The sequence below is a fragment of the Mauremys reevesii genome, linkage group 2 (genome assembly GCF_016161935.1).
Source record: "Mauremys reevesii isolate NIE-2019 linkage group 2, ASM1616193v1, whole genome shotgun sequence".
NCBI lineage: Eukaryota > Metazoa > Chordata > Testudines > Geoemydidae > Mauremys > Mauremys reevesii.
In genome coordinates this window covers 84,548,615-84,573,660 of record NC_052624.1, presented here as the reverse complement: position 1 = coordinate 84,573,660, position 25,046 = coordinate 84,548,615, and the positions used below count along the sequence as shown (strand labels likewise).

General features: G+C 42.4%; 1 protein-coding gene across 2 annotated transcripts in view; it reads right to left on the bottom strand.

Moving 5' to 3' along the window:
* The window catches only part of LOC120397610 (programmed cell death 6 interacting protein), a 58,721-nt gene extending 41,985 nt beyond the window's left edge, over nt 1-16,736 (bottom strand). Inside the window, exons 1-5 of one of the 2 annotated variants that reach the window (XM_039523747.1) lie at nt 16,415-16,736; nt 9,221-9,275; nt 6,717-6,786; nt 4,152-4,279; nt 736-889 (exon numbers count right to left, since the gene is read on the bottom strand). In XM_039523747.1, the coding sequence (XP_039379681.1) occupies nt 736-889; nt 4,152-4,279; nt 6,717-6,786; nt 9,221-9,275; nt 16,415-16,620 (613 nt within the window). In that variant the 5' untranslated portion in view covers nt 16,621-16,736. The remainder of the gene's footprint in view (nt 1-735; nt 890-4,151; nt 4,280-6,716; nt 6,787-9,220; nt 9,276-16,414) is intronic. The other variant, XM_039523748.1, reaches the window with a different exon arrangement.
* Nucleotides 16,737-25,046: the final 8,310 nt, after the last annotated feature.

The following is a 25,046-nucleotide window of genomic DNA, read 5'->3' as shown; positions in this document are numbered from 1 at the left end:
TCCCTACTTATTTTTGGGAAGCTTCATTCTGGTCACCCTGCTTCTCACTGCAAGGAGGTGCTGCAGACCTAACATGAGCAGGGTCTGCTCTAGCAACATATTTTAACACTGTAAATTCTTCATTTAGACGTTCCTGATAGAGGTTATAAAAAACTCAGTTGTTCAGTTTACTAGTTGATACTTAATTATTTTCAATCTGTCATAAGATGTTATTAGTTGTTTTCCTTCAACTCTGCCCCTCTGCAATATCAAAAAAAGGTTGTCCAATGCCATGAATCTACAGGAATGACATTGAAGCATTTTATCAAGGAAAATTAAATTGAAAGACAGAATTCAAGTCATCCAGTAGTCTAGTAAATAGCGCTCTGTGCCACATGCAAGACCTGGGATAGATTTCCAACATGAACATGGTCACTTTTCAGGCAGCATGCTCAGTCCTGGCAAGACTCGGGAAGAGAAAGATGGGATGATGAAATGGTACATCTCACTTCTCAAAATCAAGTCACAACCTGACAGCTGATATTCACTATGATAAGAAGAGTTAAGGAGAAATGTTAAGTTTTCACACAATCAGTACTTCCATTACAGTGAAAAGAACAGTTGAGGGACAAATGAGGCAGTTCTGAAAGGCCCACATGATACTAAACTTCATTTCTCAATTTAATAAGTCAAAATCAAAACATTTGTGGAAGTTGTGAAGAACACCAAGTACACTTGTAAAATGTAAAGTTATACCTCTTGTCGCTTTTAAGAAAAACACCTCTTGAGCTTGAGCCAACATAATAAGACTAAGGGTTCCAACTGTATCTGGAGAGATGTCCACTGTAGGCTCTCTATTCAACGCAGACAAGACTGTGTCTTTAATGTGTTGGAAGGCACCACTAGCAAACTGAACCAAAACAAAAATGAATACATTATTCTTCCTGTATTTCAAACAAACTTTTGCTAATAAAAAAGGTACAGCACAAACAGATGTCTGAGAAACAAACTTACTTTTATAGTTAACAACAATGCGGAGACCAGAAAGGACAAAATCTAGAATATGGGCTTTGTAACTCTTGAGATCCCACCTGTTCTAAGACAGCTGAACAAGGCTGACTGAGAAGCTATTAACCAAAGCTATAAAGGAGAAAAGTATATAAATATGGAAGATCTCCTTAGTTGAGTGCATTGTATGTCTACATTATAAACTTAAATCGACCTACATTAGGTTGACTTACAGTCACTGCTTTAATTATTGCAGTGGTTCATGTTCATACTGCCCCCTTCTTCTGTCAATGGTGTGCATCCCCACCAGGAATGCTTCCACTGACTTAAGAGGGGCAGTCTGGGGGGGCTGAGACACTGGGCTCTCAGCTTCGCGGGCAGCTCCTCACTGGCAGCCCAGCTCCCTGCCAGCAACAGAGCAGACGCAACAGGCTTCTCGGCTCCTCACTAGAAATAGGGCAGCTGACTGGACACCAAGTGCCGATCTCCCCGCCAGGAGCCCAGGTACACTTCTCATCTGGAACATAAGTGCTCCCAGCAGGGACCAGGGAGCCAAGAGCCTGGGCAGCAGCCGTGAAATTGACAAGAATGACAGCCAATACATGTAAGTAATGCAATGTCTAAATGGACACTGCATCACCTTAACTACACAGACATAAGCCCTATGCCTCTCATGGAAGTTAAGTTATTGTGTCGGTGTAGTAGGGCACTTACAGTGGCAGGAGCAAGTCTGTAGTGTGTACACTGCCATAATTAGGTCAATGTAAGCTGCCTTATGTTGACCAAACACTATAGTGTAGACCAGACCTAAGTCAAATGAAGTGGAAAGTTAAGATTAATATGAATTATATTAAGAGCACTGAGATACAGGCTAAGACAAGGGCTACTAAGCCTCCAAGTGCAGGTTAAAAGGTAAAAGTTTGTTGTCGTGGTATTGTACTCCATAGTTATGGGCATTCTGTGATCATTAATAACTTCCTCTGAAGCATCTAGTCATGATCAAATACGATACTGGTGTAAGCGGACTATTGGTCTGTTCTGACACTGTAATGTCAACACTTCTAAATGAAACTACTGACATGGAATTAAGGCGGTCTTACAGCAATGCTAAAGATATATGAAATAAGCAGTAAAAAGGAAGGTTCCTCATGGTTGTGCACAACTGAGTTTACATTACAGCAGCATGGTATAACAAACCATGATTGAAAAATATCTAGAGGGGTACCACCAGAAAGGAAATGAGGTGGTACAATAAGAGACAGATGGATGTAAATACTGAAGAGGCAGGGAAGGGAGCACGGAAATTCATGGATTAGTTCTGTTAGAAGTATCAACACCAGTCCGGGGAGAAGAGTTGCAAAATACAAAAAGTTAAAACCGGGTAACCTAAACAGACTTTTCTGAATCTATTGTCTCTTAAAATGATTCTATGAATAAGGCAGTTTAAGACCAAGAAGATGTATGCTATCCATAATCATGGTAGACAAATTGAAGTTGCTGTAGTTTTGGTTTATTTTGTTGTTGTTGCTGAGATGATTCAATTGTCAGGTTAACTATGACATTTGTCAGGTTAACTATATGCAAACTACTGAACATGTATATATCAATTTCAGTACAAGTTCATTGTCTTTTAAGTATAGGTTGACAAAACAATTGTATACCTTTTCTCTAATGTGTACATAATCCACAATACATGCACATCTAGAGAAAGTTTTATACCTTTTACATCAATCTCAGAGAAGTTACCTATGCTTTCCACATTATGATAAAGATTTTGAGAGGTACAAAATTTGGAAATACAATTTAAGTGATATTACACAATTTTTTCCTGTATTGACGATACTGCTATGGAAGATACTGAGTAGTTAACGTTAGAGAAGGCACTTCTCATTCTAGAGGAGGAAGTGTGGAATTCCAGTTATTGGGGTTCTATCCCCAAATTGGCCAGGGACCTGCTGAGCGACTTTGGACAAATCATGTCTTCATCTCTCAGCATCTCTTCCTTCTACCACCCTTAGATCTGTTTTATCTTCTTAGAGAACAAGCTCTTTGGAGTAGGAACTGTCTGCACAAATGGGGCCCCGACATCTGGCTGAGACCTTAGCAATGGTACTACAAATAAACTTCAAAAATCATAATTGCACTCCTTTGAAATACTGATGATCATACTCTTATCACTCCATACTTCCCAAAAAGGGGCTGTTCGAACTAAGAATACTGCATAACTGAAGAAACAAGTTATGAAAAATCTAATGTTTTTCACAGCTATTATACTTCTTGGGGATTTTTTTTTTTTAAATAGGCAGTAAATAAGATGTTGGAGAACACAAAACTACATTTTTCATAGCCCTTGCTTCCCACAGATATGATTTTTATGCTCCACCTCAGCTTTCTATCATAATTAACCACCTACAGTTCCTTACAGTGTTACAAAACATTCCAAAGCTAAGCCTAGCTAGAAGCAACACTGTATTTTTGCTGAAGATATCCTTCAATATCCCAAACTTCCTTGTTTGACCCAAAAGCAGGCAAAGAGTCCAATAAGGAATTCTCTTACCACAGCCAGAAAACTCAGTATTTTGAAAGAACATTTGAGATGGCTCGTATATTTTCATAACAGTAAAAGCAAATCCTCAAAAATACTACAGCAGATTCAAAGTTTGGGATGTGGTAGGGAATTAAACATTGTTGCAATGCCCAGATTTCTTTGGACTCCTAATTTTGGAGAGGGGAGATGTGACGAACTCAACTTAAAGATTTTGAAGAACTTATTACCAAGGACATAACCAATACAGTTCAAAGGCTTCAGCAAACACAAAGATAATTCGCCATCTATTTATGATTCTCAAGGAACTTGCAAACAAACAGTATTATATCATACTTTAAAAAAAGTGTAAATATCAGTACAGAACAGCTGCTCAGCAGACCACTTAACGAAAGGCAAGGATGGGAGGTGGGGAAGAGTCACAATTACAGGTTAAAATAGATGTTTATTTGGGGTGTTCTGAGTTTGGCCAATTAGAGTTCTGGTGTTCAATCAGAGGTCAACAGTTTCAAGTTTTTCAGTAATGGGGGGTTAAGATATAGTTTTTTCTTAATTGGAAATTTTTAATTTTAAGAATTAATAGTTTCCAATGTTTGTCAGTACAGAAAGACTTCCACACCTGATAATGTTTAGCAGCAGTTTTCAATCCTTCATCATTATCCAGATTCTGCTCTGATGCAATCTGACTAGCTAATGCTCCACAGTTGAACAAAACGCAGGTCTTCTCATATCCCAAACTTGCCAGAGCTGAAACCAAAAAAGCCAGAGTGAGCATTCTGTGAGGAAAATAAGCTTCAGCATTTTGCCCTTCTAAAGACAAGAAGGCCAGCACTTACAGGAAAGTAAGTACCTTCAGAATTTGGAGACCACCAGTAGTTTCAAACAGGAAGCTAAGGAAGCAACTGTATGGAACTTTTAACACCCAAATCACTCTGATCCTGCATGTTAAAGAGAACTACAAAGAAAGAAAAATCCTTGTTTATCTAAAGAAGGCTGAATCTTACATCTAGCACAGCATTTCCCAAACTTTTGAAAGATAAGCCCCACATTAGGAAAATGAAGTCACAAAATCTTCAGTTCCAGCATGTATTATTGTTGAAGTCCTGCTCAAAGTGAGCAGTCACTTAAGAGTAGATTGTGTAGCTGTGCATGATACTTCCTATTTGATGCTTTAAACAATCAGTGAAATAGTCGAACATTTAAACTATCATCACTGACATTTAAGTTAGCACCTACTGAAATGAATGGAGCATTTCAGACCTGAGAGCTATTGTTTCACGATCTCTGCAAATTCTGGCAGATCTCTCTGCTTTAGTTACGCTAGATTTCATGTTGTCAAGATTCTCTCTGCAACCATAACAGCTAGAGACTTTGGGTATGCCTACACTGAAGCTGAGAGGTATGATTCTCAGCACAGACAGACTTACTCGGGCTAGCTTTGTTTGAGCTAGAATGATAAAAATGGCAGCGTGGACACTGCAGCACAGGCAGAGGCTTGGGCTGGCCACCTGAGCTTGAACCCAGAGGGTTGGTGGGTTTGTATTTGGGCAGCTATCTTGAGATGCTGCCTGTGCCGCAATATCTACGCTGCCTTTTTTTAGTGCATTAGCTTGAGCAAAACTAGCATGAGGGACACCATGCCCCAGGCGTTCCTAATCTCCAACTGTCAGTGGCTGGGACTGCATGATGGGACAGATCACTCCAAATTGCCTTGTTCTATTCATTTCCTCTGAAATATCTGGCACTGGCCACTGTCAGAGGCAAGATGCTAGAGTGGATGGACCATTGGTCTGACTCAGTATGGCCACTCTCATGAGTTGGTCATCAGAATTGCGTATTGCACCTCCCAGCTGCAGGGTAGAGGCATCCTTATTTAAATTAAGCCTTCATTCTGGAGAACTGAGAGGCCTGTCCAGCCCCCAACAGTTCTTCACAGCCCAAGAGGATGTACCTAACCCACACATTGGAAAACACTTGGCTCTGAATATCAAGCAGCCAAGGCCATAAATAGCCTTGGAGAAGTTATTGGTCATACGCAGCTGCCACGACGTGAGATAAGATAAATTCACTGCTGCTGGAAGTGCTTTCTCCCACCCACTTGCACTGCACCCTTCTCTGCTCTGAACAAGACTTTCCCTTCCCCACACAGTAGAGCATTTTGTAGGAAACAAACTGGGGCAGGAGGGAGGACAGAAAGGAAAGGGGAGAGAGGTCCAAAGCGATAAGGTTAGAACAAAGCAGCTGCAGGAGGGAGTACACTGTTCCTTTCTTCCCCTCCCTTCAAATAGTGACCCAGGGATTTTAATATTTCCTCTCCATGAACTGGTGAACATGTCCTACCAGGACACCCCTCAACAGTGAGCAGTACTGTAATAAATGCATCTGTAGGGCTTCAGTAAGAAACCAAAATCAACGTACTGAGGAAGACATGAAGTCAGTCTTATTTATCCAGCTGAACACAGTGATTGCCCGTACTGCCAAGTGGAATGGGGGAAATGTTTGTATTTTATGGGGAAAAAAAAAAAGTGTGACTTGGTCCCCCCGTTCACTTTTGTATTATGACCTTCTAGGACTGAGGGGTTTAAATTCTTCTCTAGGACAGGGGAATAAGAGATGGGTGTTGGTCATGTGCATACGTCTGGGTTGGTAAGTATGGACCCCCAAGAACTCTCAACACATTGAATTACCTCGAAGGGAGGACCAACCACCAGACAACTTTCAACGACTACCTCCCTTGGCCAGCAGAGCACAGGAAAACAGCCTGAGTAGAGCTTGAAACAAAGAACTGATGTTTCAGGAACTGTAGTAAGTATTCTGCTGACCACTGCAGACACACAATCCTGGATAGTGGGGGCCAGAGAGGAAGGTAGTGCTCCAACATGGTAACATGTACAAGCTTGGCTTTTTCATTCCAAAAAGAGGGACCCCAAAAATACTGTATCTAATCGGCTAATAAAAACTGCCTTGTTTTGAAAAGGCTGTTCTGCGTCGCTGCAAACACCCACTGATTGCACAGTTCTAAAGGGATAAAATCTCCAAGAGGCGTTCTAGTGCCTGGATTCACTGAAACAGCCACAGTAAGAAACAGTGATGTTGAAAACCAGGCCACCATCAAAATACAAATGTTTTCAAAATTCGTTGTTAGAAGTATTACTTGCATTTTATTTTCATTAGAATTACATACCAAGTTTGACAGATCCTCCAAAAAGCGACCCTTTATCAAAGGCATCTTTCCATGTAAAGGTCACACAGATCTGAAAAAAAGGGAAGGAGAATGCACTGCATTTCATTTTAGAAAGACTTATTTTAAAATGACATCCAGTACACAGTTTTGTTTTATTCTAATTAAAGCATTATAATGCTTAGCAATGTGTAAGTAATGTTACAAAAATCCTATGAACCTTAAGACAGTCTTTAGTTTCACATATAAATTTTCCTACTCAACTTTCTATCTGAGCTTACACAAAATTTCTTCAATAAGCAAGGTTCACAGATTCTCACAACGGGCCTTTAATGCTCACATTTTGGAAGCAGAATTATACCTGTGAATGACAGGGCAGAACCTCCTTCCCCTGAAGAGAGTGCCAATGTGAGAAATTTCCAAAGCTACATGGAAACCTAACCACTCTCCAAAGTAAAGTACACTTTTTTTTTTTTAAACTGTGATGGATTTGAAGATGCTCTACAATAATTTAGGAATATCATCTCTTGCCTGGATGATTGTGCTGCTTACTGCATGCATATACTGATTTAATTCAATAGCAGGATTGTTCAGAAATGCACCCAGGAAGGAATGTGTATGTGTGGATCCTGATACACACTTCCTAGCAAAAAACTTCAGAGACAAAACAAGAGCCATTCACTTTGAATTTCCACTTCTGAAACTCTGCTGCACTCAAACTGGTTTTGCAAAGCAGATCCAAGCTCAAGGAAAAGAGAACAAAAAACTATCTGAATTTTAAAAGGACACTCCCTCAACAGCAGAGGGAGAGAGAGAAGTAGGAGACTGAGATGCAGACACCCAGAGGTTAGGGGTCTGGGGCAAACTAGGTCTGTCTAGGAGTCTGAATGAAAGACTTATGTCGACTTTTAGTTGTTTTAATAATCCTTTTTTCTTATGTTAATATTTTGTTCCTATTGTTAAGGACAAAAAATACTTCGTTATAGGAAGGCTGTTTGAATCTCTATTCACAGCTGGTCACAGACTCCACAGAGAACCACCACTGGTACCGAGGGTTGCCAGCTCTGACAAGCTATTCTCGGAGATTTTCCACCCCCCAACATGATGTAATGTCATTTTCTTAAAATATCCTATTAAAATCTCCTGGATTGCTTTCAATAGCCACTGGGAGATCAATGCCAATTCCAGGAGACTCCAGGCCAATCTTGGAGGGTTGGCAATGCTGAATCCAGTTGTAATTGCCAAGAAAGCATAGTCAGTACATAGGACTATCCTAGGACCCAGTCTAAAAGAGGGAGAATCGTGGTATTCCATCCCAGGAAAGGCAAAGTAGGAAGATTTAGTCCTAATGGAGGTGCACTCAGGGAGACCAGAGAAAGGGTCAGAGGTGTAACTAGCCTTATAACCATGACAAGAATTACTAGTAAGAGATCTTTGAGAATTTTCCACTCTGAGCAACTACTGCTAGCAGAAAAGGGTGCCTGCCATATTTTATCCCCAGGGTGGGTGGGATTTGTAGACCTTACTTCTTGAAAAGGTTTGAGAAACTCAGATAAGTTCTTCAATTCTTCAGCATGGCAAAGTGTAAAGATCACCACAAGAGAATTTATCACAGGAGGAAGTCCCATGCCAGAATTTCTGCAACTATATACAAAAATATATTCACCTCTGGGGTCTCTTTACCATCACTTCCAATTATTTCCACTTTACTGAGCCATCCTAACTTGGAGCACCCTTTACAGACTTCAGTAGAAGCTCTCTTTGAATAAACCTTGCAGAACTTAACATGTTTGAAAGAAAGACTAAGTTGCTGTCATACAAATCTTTGTAAGAAGCGTGTCAGTCTTTCTGCCAAAGACATCACTGTCTGAAAGGAGCACACCTTGAAAGAACAGAAATGGTGACTTCTGCCCTATAGAAACTGGCGCAGCCAATTCGAAATGAATGACTGATGTCTTCTTACACCTCAAAGACTAATATAGAACAAAGAGCTAAGAGATCTACATCACCTCTTTGCTCACAAAGAATCTGCAACCCTTATTAAAAATAAATCAGGTTTAAATACAAAATTTAAAATAGTATATACTAGCAAATAAGGTGATTGCAAATTAACCCTATAGCTGAATAAGTGCCACTGTTACGGATGGACCAGATCATAGTGGCCTCCAGGGAAGGGAAAAAAAAAAAATCACGTTTTTCTGAGCCTGCATTTTGGCATCTGTAAAATGAGAGCAATGATAGTTACCACAGGTGAAAATTCAAAGTATCAGGATTAAACACATCCACAGCCACATGTAAGTAGAGAGAGAGAGAGAGAGAGATTAGGAAATGAAGCTAAAAGAGATTAATGTCTTTCCTGGGAGAAGCACTGTCTTAGACATAGGCCTAGAAGTAGTAGTAGTAGAAGAAGAAACAACAATTAAAAAATAAAAAAGACATCCTGGTTTCCATGAACTATTGTTCCAATATAGTATATGTGAAGCCAATGTAACTCTTTTACACCTTACCTGATTTTCAGAAAATGGAAATTTTGGCTCTATGGAACACAGCTGATCGTAGTATCTAGAGCAACAGACAAAAGAGCGGAGGTAAATACCAGATTAAGAGTTGTATTGGTCTTGTTTACATTGAAGAAGAGGGAGGGTTGCCCTCCATATGTAAATAATGGAATTCCTCCACTAATTCTGCAACATTTTGGGAGAGATAACTAGAACATGCAATGTGCCTCCACTGTGGCAGCAATCACTGTGGAACTAGGAGGGGAGGTGGATGAAGGCAAGGGATACTGAGGACAACGTGTCTCTTCCATTGCACTTCCCACATGTGGTAGGAGGAGGAAATAGATTCTTATGCAAAGGGTCCACTGTATGAACACATGATAGACAAGGAAACAAATTTGCCCTTGACATTCATGATCATGTTAAATTAAATTTAACATGATCATGACACTAACACAACATTTGCTAACCATCACTATGCTGATTCAACTTCTATGTTCTCTCTCTACCCACAACCATTTGTCTATTTTGATTGCAAACTCTTTGGTCACTATTTTTGCCTAGCACAATCAGGCCCCATTCTCTGCTGGCCTCCCAGAACTACTGTAATGAAAATAAACTAGAGTGTTGCACATTTCCATAGCGGAGCTCGTTGCACACACCAAGGGCTCCTTGTTTTCTTCCTGTCACCCCCACAAACTCCCTGTGCGCCACACTCCCATTCTCCTCTACTTCAGGGATTCCTTGAAAAACCCTCCACCTCCCCATCCCTCATGCCAAGGCCTCTCTCTCTCTCTCTCTCTCCCCACCCTTTTTCTTCCCCTCTAACATACCCATCTTTCCCTTGAACTGGAAGGGAAGCGCCCTCTCCTTCTCAGCCCTCCACCCCAACCCAACCAAGCAGGGTTTGGTGAGACAGGGCACTAAAAAAGAAGAAATAAAGCCGCTTTTATTCTCCACTCCTGCTGCTAAGCATCCAACCCACAGTTGTGCAAGCCTCTTTTCTGGTTTACTCAATTTGCATCAAAATCTATAGGATTCTGCCCACTGATGCCTAGAACACTCCCTCAAGGAACTAATTTGATACAATGTCCAGAAGTTACATTACATCCAACAAAGAGAAATGTCATCACTTTTGATTAGGGCCTCACTTAGCCAATAAATACTGGACCACAATATGGGACTTCAGAGTGGTAGCCGTGGTAGCCTGTATCAGCAAAAACAATGAGGAGTCTTTGTGGCACCTTAGAGACTAACAAATTTATTTGGGCATAAACATTTGTGGGCTAGAACCCACTTCATCAGATGCATGGAGTGAAAAATACAGGAGCAGGTATAAATATATGAAAGGATGGGGGTTGCTTTACCAAGTATGAGGTCAGTCTACCGAGATAAATCAATTAATAGCAGGATACCAAGGGAGGGAAAATAACTTTTGAAGTGGTAAGAGAGTGGCCCATTACAGACAGTTGACAAGGTGTGAGTAACAGCAGGGAGAAATTAGTATTGGGGAAATTAAGTTTAGGTTTCGTAATGACCTAACCACTCCCAGTCTTTATTCAGGCCTAATCTGATGGTATCCAGTTCACAAATTAATTCCAGTTCTGCAGCTTCACGATGAAGTCTGTTTTTGAAGTTTTTGTTGTTGAAGAATTGCCACTTTTAGGTCTGTTATTGAGTGACCAGAGAGACTGAAGTGTTCGCCTACTGGTTTTTGAATGTTATGATTCCTAATGTCAGATTTGTGTCCATTTATTCTTTTGCACAGAGACTGCCCAGTTTGGCCAATGTACATGGCAGAGGGGCATTACTGGCACATGATGGCATATATCACATTGGTAGATGTGCTGGTGAATGAGCTCCGGATGGTGTGGCTGATGTGTTTAGGTCCTACGATGGTGTCCCTTGAACAGATATGTGGGTAGAGTTGGCACCAAGGTTTGTCGCAGGGTTTGGTTCCTGGGTTGGTGTTTTTGTTGTGTGGTGTGTAGTTGCTGGTGATTATTTGCTTCAGATTGGGGGGCTGTCTGTAGGTGAGGACTGGCCTGTCTCCCAAGGTTTGTGAGAGTGAGGGATTATCCTTCAGGATAGGTTGTAGATCCCTGATGATGTGCTGCAGAGGTTTTAGTTGGGGGCTGTAGGTGACGGCTAGTGGCTGTCTGTTACTTTCTTTGTTGGGCCTGTCTTGTAGTAGGGACTTGGTATATTTAGTACTGAACTAAAGCAAGGAAGATCATTCTAAAATGAGGGACCAATAAATTTAAGAGACTATATTTCATGATCCATGAATTCTAGAAACATACCTTACACAAGTGGAAAGGGTAGAAGTTAGCATTTTTCTCTATATTTCACTCTTGGCAGGTGACAAAACTTAAAGTCAAGTCACTCAGAACAATGGCTTCCTTCTTTTCCTCAATAACACCTCCATTCTGATAGGAATGTAACAGGCTCTCTAAAAGTGCTAGTTAGAGATTAATGCTGTATACCATTTGCAAACTGGACTTCCAAGTGGATTGCAGATGACAAAGCAGTTTATTTCTAGCACTTCAAGATAGCAGTTACTAAAAACATCTTTAAGTCAAAGTAGTTACTGAATGTATGGCACGGAGAGAGAGGGGGATGATGAGCTGGTGATGACAGAAGTGATTTTAAAGTTCCAAAAATCACACAGCCTGCTGAAGTATTTGTACTTACTTCCTGTTCACATCTAGGTGCAGTTCAAAGCATTAATAATTAAGTTACTTTACATTCTTAAAAAATACAGGCCTAGTCTACACATAAAAATTAGATTGACCTAGCTACATTGCTCAGGGCTGTGAAAAAGTTTGCACCTTCTGCAGAGTAGTTAGGTCAACCTAAGCCCACTGCAGACAACTTGGCTGTCAGAAAAATTCTTCCCTAGTCCGAACTACCACTTCTCAGAGAGGTGGATTACCTACATGGAAGGAGTTTTTCCATCCATCAATGTAGGAAGCAGCTACACTACAGTAGCACAGCTGCAGCTGCTTCACTGTGGTGTAGACATATCACCTATATACCCTTAAGTCCCTAAATGGCCTACAACCTGGCAACTAAAGTCAGCTAGCCAACTCTCACCATCTTAGAGTCAAATACTCTGGGAATGGCTGTGGTAGAGTTCTCGCTTTATGACCCTTACACTCCCTTTGGAATTCCACACATATACCCCTTTTTATGGGCTTCTAAAGCCTAAATCTAGTCCACTACAGAGTGGAGTGGGATGTGAATTTATTTAATGTAGCTTCTGTCTGATAGCCTGCTTTATTTCATACAGTACAAAAATAAATTCTTATATTAAAAAGTTTGTTAATTTAAAAAAGTTGACTAAGAAATTCCAGTTTGATATAAATAGGCATGTCCTTTTTAAAAATCCTTATTGAAAGAATTATTCTGCTTCCATGTTGACATTTATAAACATCTTTTCGAGCAAGTGAATGCTATGCAGTGAAAACACTATGACTGTAGACATACACAAAGTCAACCAAAAAAAAAAAAGATTTCCCTCCGTTACTAGATTCTTAAGTTGTAATAATCGTAGGTGTTACCAACGTAGGGACAAAATTCTCAGACAAATGAGAACCTCAACTTGTTGTGTTCCTGCCACAGAGTTGCTGGCGCCTTTAAGACAGGTATAGGCCGGGCTACCCTTAAAAGGCTCCTTCCCCTTAAATTAGCTTATCTAGGCAGTTAATAGAAGAACACACACCGGAGCCTGTTAAAAAGCCATCAGGGCTGAGCTGCAGGATGGTGCGTGTGACACACATTGAAATGCCATGCAGTAACTTTGGAGACCATAATGTATCAAGTGTGTTCATTACTGTGGGCCAAGGACTGAATGCAACTCCAGGGGATCAGGTTATCACAGCTCCCACAAAAACAAAAAACAGCGGGGGGTGATTAAGGTGAATCATTTTGATTGTAATTACCTCCAGAGAGATGCCAACCCTTAGGGAAGCTTACATACACTGGTTCGAACTCAGTTTTCCAAATTGTAGAGGGTCTGGAAAAACTTTGGCCTACGAAGACCCCATAAGACTGATGTGCAACCTCTGGAAAGCTTTTAGCATGCAAATAGGAACTTTTGTTGTTGTTGTTATGTTTTCTCTGTATGCTTTTACCTGAAGAATAAATGTGCTTTCTTAGAGAGCTTGTGGTAAGCTGCAACTGCTGACAATACACTGTTCATAGCCCTTGTAGAGAAAGCTTCCCTTGGTGTGATCTTTATGGGGTCACTTAGGTTTTGTGGACAAAGTTCTGGCTCACAGGGTATGTAAGAAAGGTGCCATAGGGGATGAGACAATTTATATATAAAGAACTGCCTTTTCTATGGAGATTAAAACGAATGTACTACCCTCTAATATACAGGTCTGTATTAACTGATGCCACAAGAATACTGCTACAGTATATCAGTATTTCAACTTCTTCTGCGTGAGTTGGGAAGCTATTGGGTTGTTTTTTGTGGCAAAGTTAAAGCATCACTGTAGACACTGTCTCCCTCAGTATCCCACAATGTCCACTGTAACCGCTCTGCTCACTGTTTTGAACTCAGCTGCCCTACAGGCATGCACCCCTCCCAGGCCCATGATGGGGGGGGAGTGAGAGGGCCAGAGGGGCCCCCAGACACTGCCACAGTAGCAGCGGCAGGCCCTTTAAAATTGCCCAGGCAGCCCGCAGGACTCCTAGGCACACGCGGGATGGTACCGGCAGCCGTAAAGGCAGCCAAGCGCACACATGGAAGCCCTGGCTGTGCTGGAAGAGCTCACTGGGCACCAGCCAGCACAGGCAGTGGCAGCAGCTCACTGGGCACTAGCCAGCACAGGCAGCAGCACCACCCAAATGTCAGGCAAACCGTTCTGCTCTGGGCCCCAAAATTGCTGTCAGCAGGCCTCTTTCAAAATTCCAGGAAGTCCTGATAGCTGAGCATGCCATTCAGGTAGCAAAGAGCAAATCATCATCATGGAATTCTCCTGCTCTGCCCACACTAGGAACACAACACCAAGCAGGTTCCTGGTTGGGGTGGGAGAAGAAACGGGACAGGACTGCTGTGCAGAACCAAGGAGGAAGGTGGGGACTGATGAACTCAGCTGCATTCCATCTAGCTATGTATACATGTGCCCCTCCCTTTTCAAAGCTTCAGGAAGCTTTGTCATTTCTCAGAGCTGAGAGACAGAGCTGCTGAGGACATTGTTCAGAGGAGCCTGTGGGAGGACACAGAGGGAATCACAGAACCATAGGCAGGCAAAGCAGGATTGGGTGGGGGGAGGGGTCTAAACACTGTTTCTGGTCTCTCCCCACACACATTAATCCCTGTCTCTCTCACACACACATTTCAGTTGAAAAGCAGCTGGCAACCTACTAGGATGCCCCTGGAAGGATGGGATTGAGAAACCTTCATCATGTGATGCTGTACCTACCCCAGGAGGCATTGCACACCTCTCCCAAAGCACCCTGCAGCCCCTGGTACAATGGGATAGCTACCCACAGTGCACTGCTCTCTGTGTCGATGCAAGAGCTGCTAGTGGGGATGCACTCTACAGACACAAGGAGCATAGTGTGGACATGCAACACTGGTTTAATTAAAGCTGTTTAATTAAAGCGGCATAACTTTTGTCGACAAAATTCTTAGTGTATACAAGGCCTAAAAAATTAGTGTCTTCATTCAAATTCTGACCATTTGTGTAGTATGGTTCTTACATTTACTTCCCTCCCTCTAAGCTTCCACTGTGTACTTTCAGAACACAAAACACTCTGAAGTACTGATTTCTCTTTTACTATCTTGTAGTGTAAGCCTTAGGTTGGTCTAATTTGCATTTCAGAGGTCTGTTGCTCATATGGACCTTTTTACAGTATCTTTTGCCTGTGTAACTGGACAGCATAACTTGCTCTCCTAGCTGTCAAAGCAGCTTACTATTTGGAATATTTCCAAGATCTTAACAGGGATTTTGCCCCATTAATGCAGCACCCACAATTTGCCAAAGGGCTTCACATACAACATAACAGACTGCAGCCATTCCTTCAATTTAGCAATACATGTGTCACAAACTACAAGTCCCAGCATGCATCCTTATCATTTGGACATTAGTAGAAGTTACTTGGCAGGCTGAAACCTGTAATCAACCCCAAGATCAGTGTTTCCCAAGCAAACTGTGCCTAATCCAGCGGGAATGAAGAAAGATGGAGCACTTTCATGGGTAAAGGCACAGGTGGGCCGCACAGCATCCCCAACAGCTGGACACAGAAGCAGCTCAGGTGTACAGCGTTGCAGGTTAGAAGCAGCACTACAGTTGCCCACGGTTTTTTTTTTCTCCTATGCCACTCACACAGAGTGCAAGAGTCCGGCCTGGCACGGCAGAGCCACGGGCAGACTCGCTCATACCAAGCGGATCACAGACATGCGCTGCTGGGGAGGCCGGCAAGGGGCGCAAACGACAACAAGAAGTTAGGCAACAACAAACGTGACAGAAGCGAGGAGAAGGAAAACGGAGGCGGCGACGCGAAGGCAGCTCATCTCTCGGCACAAGAGGACGCGGGGCGGGACTGGGGGGGGAGCTGCAAGCCATAGGAAAGGGGCAATAAGGTCCGGAACTACCACCCACGGCAACGGGCCGGAGACAGCGGCCGGAGCGCGCCCCCCGGGCTGCACCTCGCTGCCCCGACCCGCGGCCTCGCTCAGGCCACTGGGCTCGCGGGGATCCGGCCGCCAGCGCGACGCGACGTGACGCGACGCAGCCTCGCCTCACGGCACAGGTGTCCCGGCAAGTTGAGCGGACCCCTGACGTCACGCAGGAGCCGCCCAGGCGGCGCGAGCACATCCCAGGTAAGAAACCGCCGCTCTGTGAACACAGCCGGGGGGGGGGGGGGACAGAAACCCTGTTACCCCCGGGGGGGGAGGGGTGACGCGAGGCAACGCACGGGGCACTGCAGCCCACAGCCCGGGCCTCGCTGGGACACACCGGGTCCGCTCTACAAGTAACAACTACCGCCCGCCCCTTCCCATTCCTGCTCCCCCCCGCCCAGTCCCTTGGAGTTCCTGCCCGCGCGCCCAGCGGCCGCCAGAGGCCGCCGTGGGTGTCTGCTCTGCACCGGCCGGCGCCGACCTGTCCGGACGGGACAGCGGCACAGGCCTGGCGTCGCTCTCCTCCTCCTCCCCGACCCCCACGCCGTGGAGCCCGCCCGCCCCCGCACCTCGTCAGCGTCTCGAGCGAGCTCTCGTGCTTGTCGAGTGGGCGGCCGACCGCGCTCTTGCGCAGCTTGTTGAGCTCCTCGGCCGCGCGGCAGTGATCGCTCTGCGCCTCCCCGGCCGGGTACGTCTGCTGGATGAACTTGCAGAGCGGCTTGGCCAGGTCCACCTCGGAGGCCTTCTTCGACTGCACCGAAATAAAAGTCGCCATGTTTCCCTGCCGCTGCCTGCGCTTGGTGGGCCGGTCCGCCCGCCCGCCCCAGTACTGAGAACTGCCCGCGCCCACCCGCCGCACTTCCGGGATCTGCGCAAACTCTGACCTCAGCACAGCACATCAGTCAGGTGCCTCCCCCCCCTAACTCCGCCCGGTTCCCTTAGCCCCGCCCCGTAACGTCATCGCCGAGCTCCCTCTCATAGCCCCGCCCACTTCCTCTCCCCCCTGGCCCAGCCCCGCGCCTCAAATCCTTCCCGCTCCCTGTCCCTAGGGCTCCCACCCCTCAATGGTAATTCAGCGCTAGGTGCCTGCGGCGTGACGCTTCCCTTCTGCTCAGCTGTTCTCAGTAACCAAGGGCGGGCAGAGCTGAGCAGGGCGATGCAGGCTGTGTAGCTTTCTTGTGAGCCAAACGAAAGCTGGTCCCTGGTATTATCCTTACACGGTTGTTCTCGTGCCCTCCCCACGCTGTTTATTTCATCTACTTTTATGTTTCTTAAATAAGATTGCAAGCTGAGTGTTTATTACTAGAGGGGCCTTGGTCTGCTAAGACTGCTGAGTGCTAGTGTAATGCAAATAATAAAACTGAAGGTATTTTTACTTTAAAATTTGTTTTTCTACATTGATATTTACTATATTATAGAAGGAGTAGGTAATCACTGTTATATTTAGATTGCCTTACACTTTTCATTAAAAATATTCTTGCAGTCTTTTTTTGAGACACTCTAACAACCTCCATTGTTTGCAGTTGGCTGCAAAATTCAGCAGGGAAACAAAGCCTCAAGCTAGAAAAGTGCCCTCCCACTTTTCCCCTCCCTTTGAAATTTCATTCAGGTTTGGCTGAGTTCTAAACTTTTGAAAATCACCATTTCACTTCTGTCACTTGTGTGTTTCAGAACATTTTGTCAGCATATTAAAATAACAACAGAAATATTTCACCCTGTCTACACAGCACACTACACTGTGAACACCTGGAAGCTGCTGAAGCAGCAAACGGTGGGAGAATAGGCTCTCAAAATCCAGCCCCAGCCTATGATTCCAGCATCCCATCACATTCCATCCCCTCCGCTTGTGGCACCACATGAATGTCCCCCAGCTCCCATCAGGAGAGACAGCTGGACCAGGCTCCCCTCATGTAACCCCCCCAGGATTTAGCATATGATCCCACCAGCTCATCTCCATTCAGGGAACACCACATGGATCAGGATGTCTCCTATAATCTAGTTGAAGGGAAGGGAAATACTTGGCTGGGTTGGGCTTCCCTTGACCACCCATTAAATGGAGTATATGGCACCAGTGGCTCACTCCCAGCCCCCACTGGGATGGTAGTCTTTTTCTGCTACCGACTAACAGTCCTGTAGCTTGAGTAGTAGCTATCTGTGCTGAAGGTTCATGGTTCAAATGCTGCTGATAGGGGAAGGGGGGAGATTGTTACAGTGGTATATAACCTAATTTGTTGTTATATTTTCCCCTTTTAAAAAAACTATAAAATTGCATGCAAAATTAAAAGAAAGTTATTTAAAGCTGCAAAGTCAAGCACTCAAAAGATAGGAAATACCTCATGCAACTTTAGTTTGCTCTCCGTGTGTATATGCACTATTATGCAATCTTTAACTACATGATCACATGCAATTTTTTCACAGGTCTCCTGCCTAATTCAGTGCAAAGGTTGGACACATGATGAGGCAGAATTAAGTATGCACAAGCCATCAGAAATCTGGCATTTCCTAACTTAACATCACTTGACTTTACAACCTAAATAACTTTATTTTAACATTTGTTTTGTATGCAATTGTTATTTATTTATCCAGCACCATAAGTGGGCATGACGCTTTCTTTACAGACAAGTAAAAAAGACAATGGGCCCAATCTTGCATCTACTGAATTCAATGTGAACTGTGATACTGATGTGATGCTGGCAGACCAGGTGCCAGCTCATGCCAAGGTCCAGGCATCCTCAGGAATGGTGGCTGAAGCATGAAGGACCATACGAATGTTTAGCATATCTGGCACATAAATACCTTGCAAAGCAGGTTACAAAAGTGTCATGCGAACGCCTGTTCTCACTTTCAGGTGACATTGTAAATAAGAAGCAGGCAGCAGTATCTCTCGTAAATGTAAACAAACTTGTTTGTCTTAGGGATTGGCTGAACAAGAAGTAGGACTGAGTGGATTTGTAGGCTCTAAAGTTTTACATTGTTTTGTTTTTGAGTGCAGTTATGTAACAAAAAAAATGTACATTTGTAAGTTACACTTTCACGATAATTGCACTACAGTACTTGTATGACGTGAATTGAAAAATACTATTTATTTTATCATTTTTACAGTGCAAATATTTACAATAAAAAATAATATAAAGCGAGCACTGTACACTTTGTATTCTGTGTTGTAATAGAAATCAACATATTTGAAAATGTAGAAAAACATCCAAAAATATTTAATACATTTCAATTGGTATTCTATTTAACAGTGTGATTAATCATGATTGATTTTTTTAATTGAAGTTATTTTTTTGAGTTAATCATGTGAGTTCACTGCAATTAATCGACAGCCCTAGTTAGTATAGTTAAAATAGATATTAGTGTTATAAAAATCTGTTTTGAGTTTAGACTTTATGGAATGCTTGTAGGGTGCTGCATGTAATAATCCAACTTGGAGCTAAGTTCAAAAGCGTAGTATCTGTATCTCATGGTATAAAGTTATATTGTGTTTTTGCATTGTAAACCTCTATAATTGTGTAACTCACCAAATAGGAAAAACAACATTAATTAAGGTAAAGTGCTGTTCCTGCACACAAGATGGACCACAGAAGGCAAATGAGGTATTGTGTAGCATTAAAGGACAGAGACCTTGTTGATTGTATTCCCTACTCCCTCTAGGAAGGGGAGGCCTGCACATGAACCCATCCCATCAGCTTAGATTCTGGGTTGAAGGGGATAAAAATCCCTGACAAGGAGAAACTGGGATCTTTATGCTGGCTGGACTCTGGGGCCAAAGATTCCTAAACATAAGCAAAAGATCGCCATGCTGCATGGGTCAGCCCTAAAGGACACACAGAGCTGCTTATTATAAAAGCTTATATTACCTTTTTAAATCTAAGACTACTCGTTTGTGTGTGTATGTTTCCTGTGTTAACCTTGTAAATAACTTCCTTATTTATTTTCTTATTGTTAATACATTTTTAGTTAGTTTATTACAGGATTGACTACAGGCATTGTCTTTGGTTTGAGATCTGAGTACAATTGACCTGGAGAAAGTGACTGGTCCTTTGGGACTGGGAGTAACCTGACTATTGTTTTGATTTGTGATGTAAAGTGACTGTCTCTGTCACACAGTCCAGCTTGCCTGGATGGCAAGATAGACTGGAAAGCCCAAGGGCACTGTCCATGGCTCCATGGTAAGACTTACTGGGTTGGTGAAGTCTAATCATAGAAAGAACATACAACTAGTTTGAAGTTTCTGCCTTGCTTTTTGACAGTGTCCCCTGAGGATTGCTTTCGAGCCCTAGTGACCTTTTGTTGGACATTGCTTGACTAATCCATTCAGTGGTTGTTAGTATTCCTAAATCCCTCCCGACAGCACCACATAAATTATACTAGATAATAGTATAAATCACTAGAGCTTCAGACAAACCAATATACCGACACATCATTTGCTCCCTTGCCATGGATTTATTAATACTTCTTTACACTTCTGTACTGCATTCTTTCTCAAAGAATCTCAAAGAATTTTACAAACATTGATGATTTTCCAATTGCCTCCTAACACCTCTGAGACTATAAGTGTTATTCCCAATTTACAGACGGTTAAGAAAGACACAGGGGGTACATCTACACAGTAGCTGGGAGGTGTAATTCCCAGCTCAGATAGACACCCACATGCAAGCTCTGCTTCAGCTAGCACACTAAAATAAGTAACTTCACCATGGAAGTACAGGCAGCAACTCAGTGTAGCCACCCAAGTACATCCTGTCTGAGACCCTAGATACATACTCTGTGCTGCTATTTTTAGGCAGTATTCTGGGTAGACATACCCTGAGAGATTAAGAACTTTCCCAAAGCCACACACTTATGAACAGAATTCAAATCTTCTGACTCAGAGTCTTATGCTTTACACAATAGACCTTATTTCCCTTTTTTAAAAGATTTTATGTACTAGAATTAAATGCAAATTTATCATGTGACCTGGTTACAACACAGTCTTTCCCTACAATAATTAAAAGGTTTGTTGTTTTTTTTCAGAACAAACAGGATTTAAACATGTTTTTAGCATTATGCCAGAGCCATGGATACAGTGAATTTTAGTGTAGATAAATCATTAGCTGTGCCCAGATCTCCTGTCTTCCTCCCGCAACATAAATTATGTATAAAGAGACCACAGACCAAAGTGGTCTCAAGTGTTCTGGCCTTTTTGAAAGTCAGATTTTGTTCTCATTTCACCAGTGTTTTTTCAATGTGCTACAATACTTTTTCTGTCTGTGAGAGTTTCTGATATTGAGGAAAAGTGTGAAATTTTTATATTTGCTTTGTGTTCTTTTTCATTAATTCTGTTGACTAAGGACATTTACATTAATGCAGGATGTTTATTTAGTTTTGGTTTTATTTTTTCTGGCCTTGTTGCTCTGTCCCTGAAATGATAATCCTCTGTAACTTCACAGACATTCCAGCAGCAACTGGTCCTGATATCACAAACAGATGAAAAACAAGCAGCAGGACTGCAGATAAGGGACCTAATTCCTGGGTCTATTAAGTCTACTTTGTTCTGGTCCCCTGATTAGATTGCACCAGTCATTCTCCCATCATTGGGGAATTATCTAGCAACACAGGGATGCCATAGCACTGACTATCACCACTCCTGCCCATGTGACCCCATGCTCAGCTGATCCTCATTTGTGGAATGGACCCTTGATAACATGGGAGACCAGTAAATTAGAATTGCCTTTAGGCTGTCCAATTTATGCGAGGGACCAGACCAACTGCAGTCAGATCCAGGATTGGTGGAATGTCATGGTAATTTAAAGCCACCTTTCCCCGTCCTCCTCTGGTCCTGCACCAAGCATAGCTCTTTACACTGGGGAATCTGACCCAGGATCTTAGGGCCATATCCTGCAGCTGTAACAAGACAAATAAGGCATCCGGACTGGCACATTTCCACCATACAAGGGGGTCCAGGCTGCAGACCGGACAGATTGGGGGATTGTGACGAGTCTACCAGATTCAGATTCATTACAGTATCCCATAATTAATGGGTGCATCAAGCCTTTGGGAGCTTGGTCACAATAACCAAAATGAACTACCCATAATCAGACTCTGCACTGAGAGTTCGAAAAGGCTATGAAAATAAATAAAAATAGGGTAGGGTGCTTTTTACATAAGATTCTTCCTGATATTTTCTTGCTTTCTCCCAGCAGAGAGTATATTTTTTCTACTGCACATTATTCAATAATTCATGATAGCCTGCCCAGCCCTACTATTCTGACAGCTTCTGCATTTAGAGCACATATCTCTCTTCCTTCTACTCAGAGTGAAAGAACTTTTAAACCTGTCCCTGACAATCCTAAAATGGCATCTATACATTACATAGGGACCTTGTTCCCCCCTTCTGTACCACCATACAACTGGTCTTTCAAGGGAGCTGGGTGGATAGGGGGAGGGGATGTGACTAGTGGAACTGTAATGATGAAGATCTATTGACCAAAACGTTTGTGGAAGATGGGTGTGGGGGTTGTGTCTGAAGCTACAGAAGCATAAGAATATAGGAATTGCCATATTGGATCTGACTACAACACCCCATCTACTCCAGAAGTTTCAGAGGAGGGTGTAAAATTCTCATGGTGTATGAGCGCAATTTATTTCTAACCCCAGGCAGTTACTATCCTGTAGCATGAGGGACATGTAGCCCAGAGGAAGAGTCTATCATCTCTTCTTGCTCAAAGCCCATTTACTTATGGTTTTCACAGAACACAAGATTTGCTCCTAAGGAATTATAAATCCATTTTACTGCATATTTAATTGATATTTATTATTGTGTTATAGTACTCAAAGGTATGCTCGGCACTTAACAGAAGACAATAACATTGCAAGCGCTTCAAGGCAGGGACCATGCCTACCTGTGTTTGTATAGAGCCTAGCACAATGGATATATCTACACTGCAATTAAACATCCATGGCTGGCCCGTGTCAGCTGACTCAGGTTCACCAGGTTTGGGCTATGAGACTGTAAAGTTGTGATATAGACACACAGGCTCAGGATGGAGTGGAGACTGAGCTCTGGAACCCTGCAAAGAGGGAGGGTCCCAAGCCCAGGCTGCAGCCTGAGCCCAAACATCTATACCACAGTTAAACAGCTCTGCAGCCTGGGATCACAGCAGTATGATCACATGGTGACTTAGGTTAAGCACATATACAGTACCTCATGGTAGTTCAGATATGTTTTTCTTTTTTATATGAATCAAAACTAAAAAGATAATAAATATTCTTGACATGTTTATTGTGAGCATCACAGAAAAAGCAAATTTTCAGGATAGATTTAAATGAGGAGAGGCTGCTGACTTTGTGGACCAGAATACGAAGAGCATTGCAGATATAGGACATGACATGAAAAAAAGGTGCAGAGATGCTTGTTGGAGATATAAATGAAGGGGAGCAAAGTGGACTGGAGAATGAAGCAATAAAAAACTAGATCAGGTGGGGAGGAAGAGGTGGAGTTATACAGCACCTTGAAAGTCAGCATAAGATGTTTATATTTGATACAATGGAGTTACTGAAATAATTAAAAAAGCAGGGATGATCTTGGACGAGTTAGGAAAATAATTTTATCTGCTGCATTTTGGATGGAGTGTAGCATAAGTCAAAGAGTCCATACATTGATAATGATATTTACATTAAATAGTTCAAAAATATTAGCTATAAGCAGAATTGTTTCTAAACAGAATGCTGCTCAAAGTTTTCTATGAGGTGTCAGTAGCCTCCAGAGGCAGGCAGTATTACTGATTAGGTTACTGCAATGCCTGCATTTGTTATTCAAATTCACTATGTACTGTGGATTCAAAACTACAGGAAAAGTAGCTCTTCATTAAACCACAATGCCAGCTGTAATCTTGGGTCTCTGTAAATTAATAAAATTGAATTTATTTTAAAAATACTTAAAAAGAACAACCCATTCAAAAGATTTGTTGTGAACAGTGTCAAACTCATTTTTTTTGTTTGTTTTTGTTATGTTTTGCATACTCTTAGACAGCCACAAAGTAAGTACTCTTTACTGTTCTGATACAGTATTTCATATATATTGTTTGTACGTCTCCATATGTTCATACAAAATTTACAGACCAAAAACCTGGTGGAGGACAGTGACAGTTTTCAGCTCAGTTAGAAATAATTCAGGAAGATACTGTCAAACACAGCGTAGTTTTTTGAAAATATCCATATAAAATGCAAATCTGTTTCTTAAAACAAAGGATTTGGATAAACCTATTTGTAATTAGTTGTATTGATCTGATCTGATATTTGCTCCATACTAGTGAAGGATCACATTCTTCCCTCTGATACACATGTCCAACTTAAATGGAGTCAGTGAAGGACTTGTCTACATGGGGAATTATCAGGAAGTTATACTAGCATAAGGCAAGGTGTGAATCTATACTCCAGGAGGTATAACTCCAAGATAATTAATGTAAAAAGACCAATTTTATTCCAAAAGAGAGCATCCACATGTGGAGTTATACAGCTATAACTACTGCAGTATAGATTGCCTGCTGGCATAACCCCATAGCGTAGACTGAACCTACAATAACGGAAGCGTTTTTTCCATCACTTGAGAGAAACAAACTCCCCAAGTAATAGCAGGGTTATTCGACTGGCCTAGCCATGTCTACACCAGGGATTAGGTTGGCTGAGCTATGGTGCTCAAGGTTGTGGATTTTTCGCACGCCTGAGCACTGTAGCTATGTCAACCTAAATTTTAAGTGTAGAGCAGGCCCTTGCCATATACCAGTATGACTTCCTAATAACTTCCAGTGTAAAGAAGCCTGAAGTCATGCATAAGTATTCAATCCAGATTTGGTCATGAAATCTCTGCAGTCAACATGTATTTAGGACGTGAACCTACATTTTTGGTACACCTAATCTCTTACATTAGTGGGAGTTTTGACTGCAAACGGTTCAGGGCATTGGAATGTAAGTTCCTTGGAGAAGGAAAAAAGTCATCTATATTTATTCATTGCTGAACATGTTGAAGGCCCTTAATAAACCATGAATACCGCTACTTTGCATATATAAATTATATTAATTTAAAAATACGTGTTTACCCATAGGACTAACTGGGAGATAAGATACCTGTCATATTGCAATGAGGCACATGAAAAGTAAACAAACAAACAAAAACCCAACTTCATGTGATAGTGTACTCAAAATTATCTTACAATTCTC